The sequence below is a fragment of the Molothrus aeneus genome, chromosome 7 (genome assembly GCF_037042795.1).
Source record: "Molothrus aeneus isolate 106 chromosome 7, BPBGC_Maene_1.0, whole genome shotgun sequence".
Taxonomy (NCBI): Eukaryota; Metazoa; Chordata; class Aves; order Passeriformes; family Icteridae; genus Molothrus; species Molothrus aeneus.
The window spans coordinates 5891599-5904760 of record NC_089652.1 but is presented as its reverse complement, the minus strand read 5'-3'; the positions used below and the strand labels follow the sequence as shown (position 1 = coordinate 5904760).

Here is a 13162-nt window from a genome sequence, read left to right as displayed (position 1 = left end):
AAAATTGGATGCTTTTGTGTTAGCTGTAGGTGTGTAGGTGAGGAACAAAAAAAGTAATAGTATTTGTTCTTAAATGGCTTTAAGCTGAAGGAGGGTAAGTTTAGATCAGATATTAGAGGAAAATTCTTTCCTGTGCAAGTGGTGAGGCACTGGAGCAGGCTGTTCAGAGAGGCTGTGGATTCCCCATCCCTGGAAGTGTTCAAGGCCAGGCTGGACAGAGTTCCTGCTCTAGTGGAAGGTGTCCCTGCCCATGGCAGGGGTTTGGAATGAGATCATCTCTAAGGCCCCTTCCAACCCAAACCATTCTATGCTTCTTATTTTGCAGTGCAACTACATGAGAAACATCTTTGCTTCAAGTAGAAATGTTACATTTGATACTTAAAAAATAATTTATAATGGAAGGTAGATGCTTTATGTAAAATATTACTATAGATATATAATTAAAACACATAGCATTTTATGCTTTATAAATTTAAATAGCAATTTGAATACTTCTGATGATTTCCATACACTTTGGTAATGAAAAGTCAGGTCTAACAGGTCTAACCTAATTAATCTTTACAACATTGTTGCTAGGTACTCCTGACTTTTGGACATGAAGCTAAGAAATTAAATCTTCTGGTAAAGGCCAATGGATGAATCAATAGCAGACTTCAGATTGGAACTTTAGGTTCTTGCTTCCTAGTTTTATTCTGAATCATAAATTGTCTTGTAATTGCTAAAGTAGAGAGGTTAGTCAGAAACAATTTAACTACATTCAGGCTTCTCAGGTTCATTTCTATGCTTTCTAAAATAGATTAGTTTAAAATCTCTGAAAGACAGTCTAATTCTGATTTCTAATGCAAAAATGTGAACTGAAAATTAAATACAAGTATTTATATGCAAAAAAAGGCACAGATGGTGGTGCCACTATAAAAAAAATTAGATTAGAAGGTTAATTCTTAAACCAGTCTCTCATTGCCTAGTCTGGGGATCCCTGCATCCCAGCTGGTTGTGCTGGCCTCTCAGCACTGAAATCATCTCCCTAAGATATCACAACAAGGGATGATCTCCTGGAGGTCTGTTGTTGACATTCACAGTACGGAAATCTCACCATTCCTTAAAAATATGTCCTTTTAATTCCTGTGCTTCAAGTGAAAAAAGCCCCAGCAGTGATGTGACTCATCTAGCTGGTGATATGGTGTTTCTCAGGATTTGCTGTACATTGGTCTGGAACAACAGCTTAGGGGGGATGGTGTCAGCCCTGTGAGTGGGGCAGAGGGGCTGCAGGCAGCACCTCCACAGGTATCCCCAGGTTCTTCCCCCTTCCTAGGGCGGCTGTGATGCTCTGGTGGAAGCACCCTCAGAAAACAAGGGGGACCAGCAGTGACAGTGTGTCAGTATTACTCTGTGCCGTGTTTTGCTGGGCCCCAGTTCTTAATTTCAGTTGGTTAAGTAAAAAAAAAAAAATCATAGAATCATCAAGGTTGGAATGGACCTTTAATGTGATCCACTCCAGCACTGCCACTGTAACTCCTAAACCACATCATCCTGTGCCAGATCGAGATGCCTCTTAATCACCACCAGGTGTGGTGACTCCACCCCCCCCAAGTAACCTATTGCAATGCCTGACCACCCAAAGAGTGAAAAAAGTTTTCTGATGTCTAATCTGACTATCCCCTGTCGTAGCTGAAGGCCATTTCCTCTCATCCTCTCACTGGCATGGCAAAAGGACTGGCTCCCACCCTTTTGTCAGGGAGTTCTAGAGGCTGTTCAGATCCCACTGGAGTCTCTTCTTCTCCAGAGTAAACAGCTCCAGCTCCCTGAGCTGCTCCTCGTAGGAACACGAGCAACAAGCTTCACCAGCTTCCCTGGACGAGTTTCAGCCTCTCAGTATCTCTCCTGAGCTGAGGGGCTCAGAACTGGCCACAGCACTGGTGGCCTTACCAGTACCAAGTACAGAGGGACGTCAGCTTCCCTGGCCCTGCTGGCCACACCATTTCTGACACGGGCCGGGTGCCATTGGCCTCCTCATTCACCTGGGCTGGTTCAGGTTCCCCACATGGCACAGGTTCAGCTGCTGTTCACCAGCTGTTTTCCATTAAACAGATTTCCAGCCACTCTGCTCCCAATCTCTGGAGCTGCAGGGATTTATTGAGGCCAACATGCAGGACTTGCGTTGTTTAAGTAAAAAAAATGGAATCGATTAAGTAAAAAAGTGAAGTTGATGAAGTAAAAAAATGGGGCTTTCATAGCCTCACAGAATGGTTTGGAAGGGCTATAAAGACCATTTTGTTCCAAAGCTCCATCCAGCCAACACCTCCATGGATGGGGCACCCATAATTTGATTTTTATTTAAGGTGTAATATTTATTTAAGGTGTAAACCTGTCAGAAAAACGGGCATTCTTCACCGTTCCGCCGCCCACCTCAGGGCTATGCCCGAGGCCCCTCACGGACCCTCGGACCGGGCAGAGCTCTGCGCTGCCGCCGCCCGCCCGCCGGGGGCGCCCGAGCGCCGCCCCACGTGACCCGTGCCCACGCCCCGCGGAGGCACCGAGCGCCGGGCCGGGCGGACAGGGAGCGCCGCGCCGGGCCAGGCCGGCGGCCGCGGGGCTCAGAGCGGCGGTGTGGGCACCGGAGCGCCAGGATGTCGCGGTCCGTTCTGCAGCCCAGCCAGCAGAAGCTGGCGGAGAAGCTCACCATCCTCAACGACCGCGGCGTCGGCATGCTCACCCGGCTCTACAACATCAAGAAGGTGCGGGGGGCCCCGGCCGTGAGGGGGGGTGGACGGGGAGCCGCCCCGGCGCGATCCTCAGCGCCGCTCGGGCCGGCGCTCCGCTGGGCTTGCGGCTGTGCCGGCTGCGCCGCGGCCTAGCGGCGGGGCCGGGAGGCTGGGCGGGAGCCGCCCGGCCCGGGAAGGGGGGCCCGGGGCTTTGGTGCGGCCGCCACATCGATACCGGGAGAGAAGGATGGAGGAATGGAGGAGGCCGGGCCGATCCCGGCGGCGGCCGCAGGAGCGGGGCCTGGGCCCGGCGCAGCCCCCGGAGCCGCTGCCGCCCCGCTGCCGTGCGTGACTCACACGAGCCGCGAGTGGGCAGCGCCGCGGGGCTTTTCCCACGCCAAAACCTGTCGCTACCGAAGGCAAAAAGGGGCTCGGGGTAAAATTAGTAAGTTTAATTTCGATAAGTTCGAGGCGCGCGGTTGCTTAGCAGCTCTCGGCGTGAGATGGAGCGGGTGCTTGGGGCAGCTCCCCGGCTGCCCGGGGGTGTGGGTCGGTGTTGGCCTAGGTGAGGTGGCTGGGCCAGGAAGGAAACTCCGGGTCTGGGTGTTGGGAGAAGGATGGGTCACGCCTTTGGTTAATTGCTCGGTTAATTTCTTCGGTGCTCGGTTAATTTCTCTTCTGGAGGTAATCGTTGTGCTTTGCTGTAGGAAGGAATGTAGTTCATGGCCGCAGAATCATAAAATTATTTGGGTTGGAAGGGGACCTTGGAGATATCTCGTTCCGACCCCTGCGCTGGGTGCTTGTATCCTTCCCAGCTTCATTTTCCTCATGAGTGTTAGACCGTCTGAAAGTGTATGGCCCCTCAACCCGCTTCCAGTAATGAATACTAGTCAGGATTTTATTGCTTTGCCTTGAACACAATTATTTAAGAAGTTTTTCTTATTTCAAGGAAAATGCTAGTTAATACCAATTAATTAATTAATACAAAATTTCAGTGCTGTTCCCGTGCTGGGTGCAGCTGCAGTGGCAAAGGGAGTTTGAGAATTCTTGGTGCTTACTTGGTCCTCTGACTTCTGCACCCAGGTTTCCGTCAGGAGTGACCCTGCCTGACTGATCTGAGGTAAAGGTGTTTTGTCCAAGTATTTTTTCTCATATGGGAAGAAGTAAGAACTACCAGAAGAAGTAAGAACTATGAAGAGCAATGTTGATTTTAATTAAGGTGTTTTTTCAGGAAAAAAAAATGCAACAAACCAAGTGATTGAAGTATTTAAAAGTCAGCGTTCAGCCAAAGCCATTTCTCTATTTGATGTGCACTTGAGTGTTTCTAAAAATCTTCTTCACTGACATAAATAAGGCATTCTGACTAGATGATTGTAAATTCCTGTCTTTCTGAAAGGTTCCTTTTAGTCTGTAGTGTTGTACATTGGAAAATCCCTTCAGTTAAATATAATTACACTTCTTACAAACAGAAATCCACAATTTATGGGGAAAACCATCAAAATGAGGAAGTTGTTTGTGTGTGTGCTTGTTGAGCTTTGAGATAAATATCCCAGGTGAAAAATGAGCAAGGGGAATTTCTCCTGGACACAGCCCTGCTCTGCAGGGCAGGAAACAAGACTGGAGAAATGAAACCTCGCCTTGGTAGCTCTGCCTTAGCCACTGTGAGCCTGGGCTCTGTTTTCATTCCCAGTGTTCTGATACAGGGACATTTACCCCTGTTCAACGCTCCAGTGCCTACAGACATGTTTCTGCTTGGCATGTGTGGATGGCCGAGTCCTGTTGGCCCATATGGTGGTAGCTCTGCTGATCTCCTGTTTAGGAAGTGATGCAGATGGACAGGCTCTCTGTAGGGGAGCATCAGCACTGGGGGTGACACTGCTTTTTCCTGCAAATGCAAAGAGCTGAGTCCAAAATTGCTAGGTCTTGCATACAGAGGGAGAGCAGGCATCACCAAGTGGCTTGATTATTGTGTCATGTGTAGTTTTGCAAATATGGAGATGTCTCAGGCACAACTCTTGTGTATTCATGTAGTGATTTGTGAATTCAAATAGTAATTTTCTTCAGCTGCAGTTAGTACAGCTTGACAGGGGGAACTGGCCAGCTCAGAGGGTGAGCCCAGAAGTCTTGGGATTGATTATTGTGTTTTATTGTGAGTCTCTCTTCAGCCCAGCTGCAGCATCGCTGACTGCTTGGAACACTTTGGTTTTGTTTGTTTATTTTTTTCCCTCTCTTTAAGCTGTCAATTCCAAAACTGCTGTTTAAGATTCTGTCATAGTTCTGTTGAAGATGATATTGAAACTGAAAACCACACAATATGTGGGTTTGCGGTTAAAGGAAATGGTTTAGACTTCTTTTATTAAGAGGAAGTGAGAGATTGAAATGTGTGCAGCAGCAGTAGAGATTGCTGGAGATGCTGTCTGGACAGTACAGATTTTCAAGGATTAAGAATTTTTTCAACTGTTAGAAACAAAGCAGGAAAATTTTACTTCCCAAAGAATCACAGAAGTTGTTAAAAGCTGTTACTAACAATGATTCTTTGTCTCATCTTCCTATACAAAGTTCAGTTTTGTTGCTGTTGTGCTTATAGCTGATAATTGTTCATGGTTTCCTGTTTACTGACCTTCTGTGCCACTGTTGTCTTTTGAAACAGTTAAAAGTTTGTTGTTTTTAAAACAGACTATCTGACTGTATGGTTTTTTGCCTCTGAAAGTGACATGGAAATTAGGAAAAGTGAAGTTACTAAGGTAATAGTAGATGGTGAGACGGAATTTATATTTGCACCCTGTAAGGAGGTGGATTTTTTGTTGCTGTTGTTATTTTGAAGGATGGCTCTTTGCTTGCTGCATTGGGACCAGTATTAGTAATGAACTTGGAACTCTTTCCCTTGTGGTTTCTCTCTTGGTTTGTTCCTTCTGTTTTTAACAATTTATCCACAGTTATCTAGGTTACTGTCTACCCTGTAACTTTGGTCATTACTTGCCTACAGCTACACCTGTGTAAATCAAAGACAGCAGGGTTTTTTCGTGCCATCCTGGCTCAGGTGAAGCTTGGATTTCATTATTACCTTCCAGTCTTGTGTTGGTAAGCTTTGTGCAAATGCTGCCATTACTGTTGACTGTTTTGTTTGAGAGTGGTGGCAGCAGAGAATAATCTTTTTTGTGGGCCTGTCTTTTGTTTGTTTATAAAACCCTTGGATACCAGGATGTGTTTACAGTAAGAGATTTGATCTTGAAATACCTGAAGTAGAGATTTAGGCACAGCAAGTCAAAGGGGTTTGATTTTGGTGAGTGTATAAGTAGTACTACAGTCAACAGAACTGCCAGGAAGTTAAGATTTTGAATTATTTAAGAGTATATGTTAATCAAACACGAGTCTGTTATTTAGCATGAATTGCTTTGCTAGCAGTGTTCTGTTGTCCTTCACAGTATAGGTTTTACATTTGTTCACAAGATGTTTTTTAAATGTTATTAACAAAACAAATTCCTTAGAGTTTCCCAACTTGATTACATAGTATCTGAAAAATGAGGATCTTAAACCAACTCTTAGATGTGAACTGCATCATCAAACTGAAGTCATAGATGAGGGACTTAACTGTTTGCAGAGGCTTTAGCTGACTTTATACTTTCTTTAAAGATATAGTAGTGGAAATACTGGATTTTTACCTATTTTGAGGATGTTACTACTCGAATTTAAAAGTTGTAAAAGCTAGTTAATTGTTTTATTAGTAGAACCAGTGGATAAAGTGTACAGTTTTGCTCAGACACTAGAGCAGTTCTGCAGGAAACAGTGGAAGAGATTATAGATGATTTTAGGAAGACCACGGGGAAGTTTCCAATCTGCAGAGCTCTGAAGTTTGGAATGGTGTAGGATTAGATCACCCTTTGGACACAGAGCTCTGTGCTGGAGTGCAGACCTTTGAGCTGAGAGGAAAAGCTCACCAATAATTTAGTTGTGAATTGTAAGGTTGGTGTTGAACAGATAATGTCAGGTCATGTCTTCAGGTCACTGGGAAGTGTCCCAGGGTGGGGCAGTATTGCTTCCACAGATGTCAGCAGTTCTTTAAAGGTGAAAATGGCAGTATATGTTTGTGTCTGTGATCTTGGAGGAATGGCTTTTAATACTGTCTTATTGATAAGCAGAGGAGTGAGCCCCAAACAAACTCTCAGTGTGGGCAATTGAAAAAAAAAAATTCCTTTGCTCAGGAAGCAAACACTTAACCGGTGATACCATATCATACTATTATTTTTCACTCAGAAAAGCAATTAAATTTGTAAAGAAACAGAAAGACTTTGTAATAAAATAAAAATGTCCCAAAAATATACAGAGTGGATTTTCCCTTTTGCATCAAGAGTAGCTGCCCAGAATTATCTTGTTTCTTGGCTTACAAATACAAGTTACCTTGCCCCCTGCAATCGCTGTTCATTTTGTGTTAACACAAAACCAAATCCAGTTGTAGTTGCAAGAGATTTTTAAAGTTGTGTGTAGAGGAGGTAGACCTAAAAAGTAATAACAGTTCCCATTTGAGGTTCAGGATAGACAGGGCTTTCCCATTGCCTTGCTTCTTTTTATTAAGATGTTATTTTATAAACTACATTGAGGAAAAGTTTTGTGGCAGTGAAACTCCTTACTTTTTTTTATCCTTTGCATTTCACCTGCCCCATATTTGATTAATAGAACCAAGGCCTTAAAGAAGTGCTACAAACACAAGAAGACAATGTGAATTTAGCACTGTACAGACACTGTCAAACCCAATATATTTCATTCATTCCCAAGGTGATGGGTCACTCTAGTATGGACAGTTTAGAAGATAATTTACATGTTGACTTTTGCAAGGCTGCTGATGTGACCTCATCTGATTGTTCTCATGAACAATCTAAGGAAGTGCAGTCTGGATGAAGCTGTGATGATGAAAGCAGATGGATCACCAGATTAGGGAATGATTGTGAAGATCTCGTGGTCAGATGGGGATCAGCAGGGTCTTATGGGGTGTGTGTTACCTCTGCTTCCAGTCACTCTTTGGTTCAACAAACTAGATGATGCCTACAGTGTGCTCAATAAATTTATATGTAGGAAACTGGGACAAGCTACAGAATCGAATTGAAATTCAGCTTGAGCTTAGAAATTGTAGGTATGGTCTAACAGGCTTGGAGGTGGCTGAGCAAGTATGATTGTAAGGTATATTTGGTTAGTGGAATTTAAAGGACAAAATGAGAAGTAATGAGGTACCAAGTTCTGGAGAAAATAGCTGGGAAAAGTTAGGGACATCCCAGGGCAAACAAGAGCCAGGGAAGTTTTGCTGCAAAAAAATCAGGGATGACGTGAGTTCATGTAAATGTGAGCAAGATAATCTGAAGGAAAAGTAAGTAATTTTTTTCCTCTACATCTCCTTCATTGAGATTCATTGAAAACATATCTGATTGACCACTCTTTTCAAGGAAGATGTGGACAAAATGGAGAAAGTTCAGGGCAAAATAATAAGGACAAGTGGTGTAGAAAATTGCACCCGTTAAAAAAAGGGAATGTTTTTTCAAGTCAGCTTGTAAGTAATACAAATTTGTAAAAAATTAGGACTGCAGTAAAGAGATGGGGAATAGTTTATGCCATCCAGTATGACCACCAGAGATCAAGAACTGATGGATTGAGTTAAATATTGGAAAACTGAACTGAATATTTGAAAAGACTGTGAGAATGTTTTTGAATGTAGCCTATTTGAGACCTATAAGTCAAGATTTGGCAGACATATCCCAGGAGCAACACAGATACAGTTGATCCTGCCTTGGAACAGGAGAGGTAGGTAGGCAATTTCTTGCAGTCCTTTCTAGACTTTTCTTCTGATTTCACATGAATTTACATTTTACTTAATTGAATTTCTGAGTAGTGATCCACTAGGATTTAAAGTAAGGTGTGTACTTGGGGTTCAACACACACCTAATAATGAGTAAACACAGGGAAGGTGTCTTGCTTAGATCTAGGAAACACTGGGCTGACTGTAGCACCTTTAATTGTAATTTTGAATTGATAGGAAGGCACATTATATTTCAAATTTGGAATCCTAGTAAATAGAAAGTGCAACAGCTGTTAAATTTCTAATAATTTTATATGATATTATTTATATTAATAATAATATATTTTGGATATGTCCAAGGCCTTTAGAGACTCTTCATAAAGTAGTTACATGGAGATTTTCTTCTGCTTCCGTATCTTGGTGGAAACAATTAGCATAATGTGTATCAAGATGCAGATTTACCTTTCATCTAGGTAACTGCAAGCATAAGAAATGTAATTTACTTGGTACAAAGTCACCCTAGCTATGCTGCTGTAGGACAGTTAAATTTTAGCCATCAAAAGTATTAAACTATAATAATTTGTCAATGTGTTCCCAACTAATTCTTGTATCTTGTTGGATAGACTTTACAAGGGACAAGGCTTTATTCACAAAACTTATCTGGGACCAGCCTGTTTAGTAATGAACTTAGGCTTCCACAACTTAAATACAGACAGGCAGTTGTGGTGGGCTTAATCAGAGATATTAAAGCAAATGTAGTGTGAGCCACTATTCAAAGCAGCTCTTTATTGTTTATTCCCCTCTCTTTTCAGTAGTTTTTTCAGAATTAGAGATTGTGGGTTCATAATATTAATTGTTTTAAATGCATGGCAGAAACAAGGAGTAAATAATAGGTTTTATCCTACAAAAATATAATTAATGGTGAAAACATTTCTTTTACTGTTAGATATAGTATAGTTTTACTGTTAGATTTAGTTTCCAGGCTGCACAGCTGGAAACCAGGCATGCAAACTTAGAGTGAAGCCTTTAATGCCAGCAGCTCTTCCAAGACAAGAACAGTTTTACTGTGCTGCCTCTCTGGCCTTTCAAAAGAAAATGCTATAGTAAACTGTAAATAGGACATACAGGAGCTTTTCTTGGTTTGGGCTCTGAATTTCTGTTTAATAATCCAAGTTGCTAACTTAGGGAATGGCATAGTTTTTGCTGTCATTGAAATTCCTTCAATTTCCTTGTTAAATTCACAGTTTTGTTGTGCAGATTCATTTGTAAATGAAATGTAAAGGTGAAGTGATTTGTTGACTGAGATTATTTCAGTGCATGTTGTCACAGTCAAGTGGAACTGTGCTTAGCAGTGTTTTATCTCAACTCTGCACTAACAGCAAATCTCTTGAAGTAATAAATACATTACATTGCTGCAAAGTATGGTTTATGGTAATCTGCTGGTGTAGGAGGTTTGGGGGATGAAAATACAAAATTTTTAATTCAAATGGCCCTGTTTCTCTTTTACTGGGAGACAGCCCTGCTGCTAATTTAGAATAGTTAGGTTTAGCAACAACGAAAGAAAATAAATGATAGGTCTTTCTATAACACAGTAAAAATTTAGGCTTTATTTTTTTACCATTCTAAGCCATATAATTCAGGTGATACTTCCCAGTGTTCTTATTCAAGGGAACATAACAGGTTGATGTGAATGAGTGGCATGAGTGAGGTTCAGAGGTTTTAAATGCAAGTTTGGGGCACTGACTACTGACAGTGATTGTACCTGAACATAAATTTCCTTTTATTCATGCCACTTCAGCTGCATGATAGAGTCATTTTGTTGATTGATGTTTTTTTCTTCTCCTTCAACATCCTCTGCCCTCAAGTAGGAAGTAAAATGTTAAATTTAGATTTTTGCAGTGAGAATTGTAACAGTATTGGGGCAAAAGGTCTCTTTGCTGTGTATTAATGTTGGTGTATTCTGGGCCAAAGGCAGTTGAACTGGATTCTGTTTTCCTATTTAGAGGCCACTTGTCTTACATGTAGGCCTTAAGCAGATTTTTGTAGTTGGCTGCTTCTGAATGAGTACAACATAGAAAGTATAGATATATGTAGTATTCTTAATTTTCAAAGTGAAATTAGTATAGAAGAACCTAATAGCATCAAGTGAGGAAGAGAATCTGAGTTTTCTGTAATAATAATATAATTATTTACCTCAGTAGGATAGGTAGGACAATGCTGCTTTAATTCAAAACATATGACCCGAACATGTGCAAACAGTGCAGGTAGTCTGATCTCTCTGAAGCTTGATAATTGTGCAGATGATAGCAAATAAGTATTGTAAATAGTGAAGTTCTTAGCTACAGAAATCCTATTGTTCTTGTTGGTAGTTGCACAGAATGCCTTTACTTAGTTGAGAGCTTATCATAGCAGGCTACCATTCTAAAGATCTGTGGAAAGAAATGCTGTGTAACTTGAAGAAATCAGCATCTGAATCCATTAAATTTTTTTTAAGAATTATGTAGATTAGTTTCTAACCATAACTTAGCATGATCTTTTTCAGCATAGCTGCTTATCAGCTGTTCAGTAATATACAAAGGAATTCAGAGTTGACTGCTGGGAGATTCCTTGAGTATAATATTTTGGGGTTGAAGCAGCTGGAATCTCATAGCTTCAGAACCGTGTTCTGTGAATGCTGCACTAGTAAGAACATTTTTAATTGGTGAATTTCTTTTCAATACTCAAAATCGCAGTAATTCTGTGTTGTGGGGTTTTTCCTAATAAGAAATTAATTGAGGAATTGTTATTGCAACCCGCATGGAGGGGGGGAAAGTGGTGTCTGAGCCTGAGAAAGGGCTTCTGGTTTTGGCTGGTGCTTGGAATTCTGTGTGAATACTGGAGAGCTGTATTTGGGAAATGGCCTTTGTATGTTCCACCACAATGTTCCTACCCATTACAGTACTCACAAAGGATGTTGTAAAAGCAAAAGCTGCATTTCTTATCTACATTCTAAGGCTATTGCCGTCAATGTCTTCGATCTTTTTACAGCAAAATTCAGTTTCTGTGTCTTACCACACTTTCATGCTTGTGCAAAAGTGCTAGGATTGGAGTTTGCATATTAATTCTTTTCTTTATAGAGTAAACTATGGGGAGTTTGAAGTCTCTTCACCATTTGGGGAGAGGTTTAACTTACGGACACTGTTTTACCTGTGATGCTGAATGCAGGTAACTGCATGGATGAAATCTGTTGATGCAACAACAGCTGGTTCTTAGATCTGTAAGTAACTTAGAAAGGAGCTGAGCTGCTGTGGAACATGGGAGAGTGAAGGAAAAGCATTGACCCACTCATTCAGTGATATTTATTGTCCTCTTTCAATTCAGTCTAGGTAGGCTGGTACAGCTTTCTAGAAGCTGGAATTGTGGTGTGTGTGAGGGATGCTTCTAATACCTTGCAGGAATTTTCTTATTTATCAATCAGTCTAGTGTAGTTCATTAGTAGGAAGAGTTAGAGTTGCTTCAAGTGTGATGCCAGCTGACAAATGATGGGGAGAAGCAAAGAAGGAGCATATTCCCAGATATTGAGAGGATTGCCAGTTAAACTGAGGAGAACACTTGTCTTTTCTGGGGGCTGAGTTGCTAAAGGCACAGGAGGATGTGCATGTAGATGTTTTCAGATCTCTCTTTCCTTCTGAGTGTGTGTGTAAGGGCTGGGGTAGAACATAAGTTTTAGTAAACATTTTGAAGAGCTGATTTATAGGAAGGAAAACATCTATTTCTAGCAAAAATAGGGAGTGTGTGTGGAAGGAGTGTTTGAATTCAGACTGAAAAATTTATGAAGTCAACAGTGGTAGATTTCTTGTCTCCTATATAACAGCAGCCATGCTGGAATTTAACCGGGCAGTAACAGTACACTGGGCATGAATATATGTCAGTTAACTTGTTTTCTTAGTAATCCTTCTAGTAGAGCAAGTTACATGTTTTGTGGGAAGAACAACAAATTGAAATAATTTGACTAAGGTTCTGACACCCATGACACGGAATTAATTGAAACTTCATAAATTTCAAGCCCTATGTTGAATATTTAATGCCTTTTTACAGTATAGTTTGTACTTTTGAATTGCATAGACTTTAAGGTGTGTACAGAACATCTCTTTTTTGACATGTGTGGTTTGCTGCTCTAAGGAGGTGGAAGCAACAATTTAATATCTAACATACTGTGGATGTTGCTGAATTGATTTTCATTATCAATTCCTGTTATATTATAGATACGATGCTGTAACAAAGTTTAGTACCTTTGTGGGACATTTAGCAAATATGAGCATTTTGATATCAGAATAGTACATGAGTATACATCATGATGGTCATGTACTACTGGTAGGTGTTTTAGAAACTTTCAATAATGACTCTTTTGTTTGTTTTTTTTTCTTGGCTACCGTTTCTTTTTCAGGTATGTAAAACTTCACTGAGTTTCTCTCCTTTCTCCCCCCTGTAGTTGCATGTGATGTTTGTTAACTTTTTTCCCCTCTCCACCTGAACTTAGTTTGGAAGTACTATTAGTAGTTACATGTCTCAGTATATTCACAGTGCTTTGCACAATCGTTAAATTCTAATAAGCGTCAAGTTGTTTGTGAGTATTAGAATAATCAACGTCCAGTAGAAAGTGTGCTGACTCGAGTAACAGATGGTTGTAATGTTC

At 41.2% G+C, this 13162-nt stretch overlaps 1 protein-coding gene across 4 annotated transcripts in view; it reads left to right on the top strand.

The window, feature by feature from the left end:
* The first annotated feature begins 2533 nt into the window (after positions 1 to 2533).
* The window catches only part of NCKAP1 (NCK associated protein 1), a 53300-nt gene continuing 42671 nt past the window's right edge, over positions 2534 to 13162 (top strand). For all 4 annotated transcript variants that reach the window (XM_066553123.1, XM_066553122.1, XM_066553121.1 and 1 more), the window contains exon 1: positions 2534 to 2735. In XM_066553123.1, the coding sequence (XP_066409220.1) occupies positions 2628 to 2735 (108 nt within the window). In that variant the 5' untranslated portion in view covers positions 2534 to 2627. The remainder of the gene's footprint in view (positions 2736 to 13162) is intronic.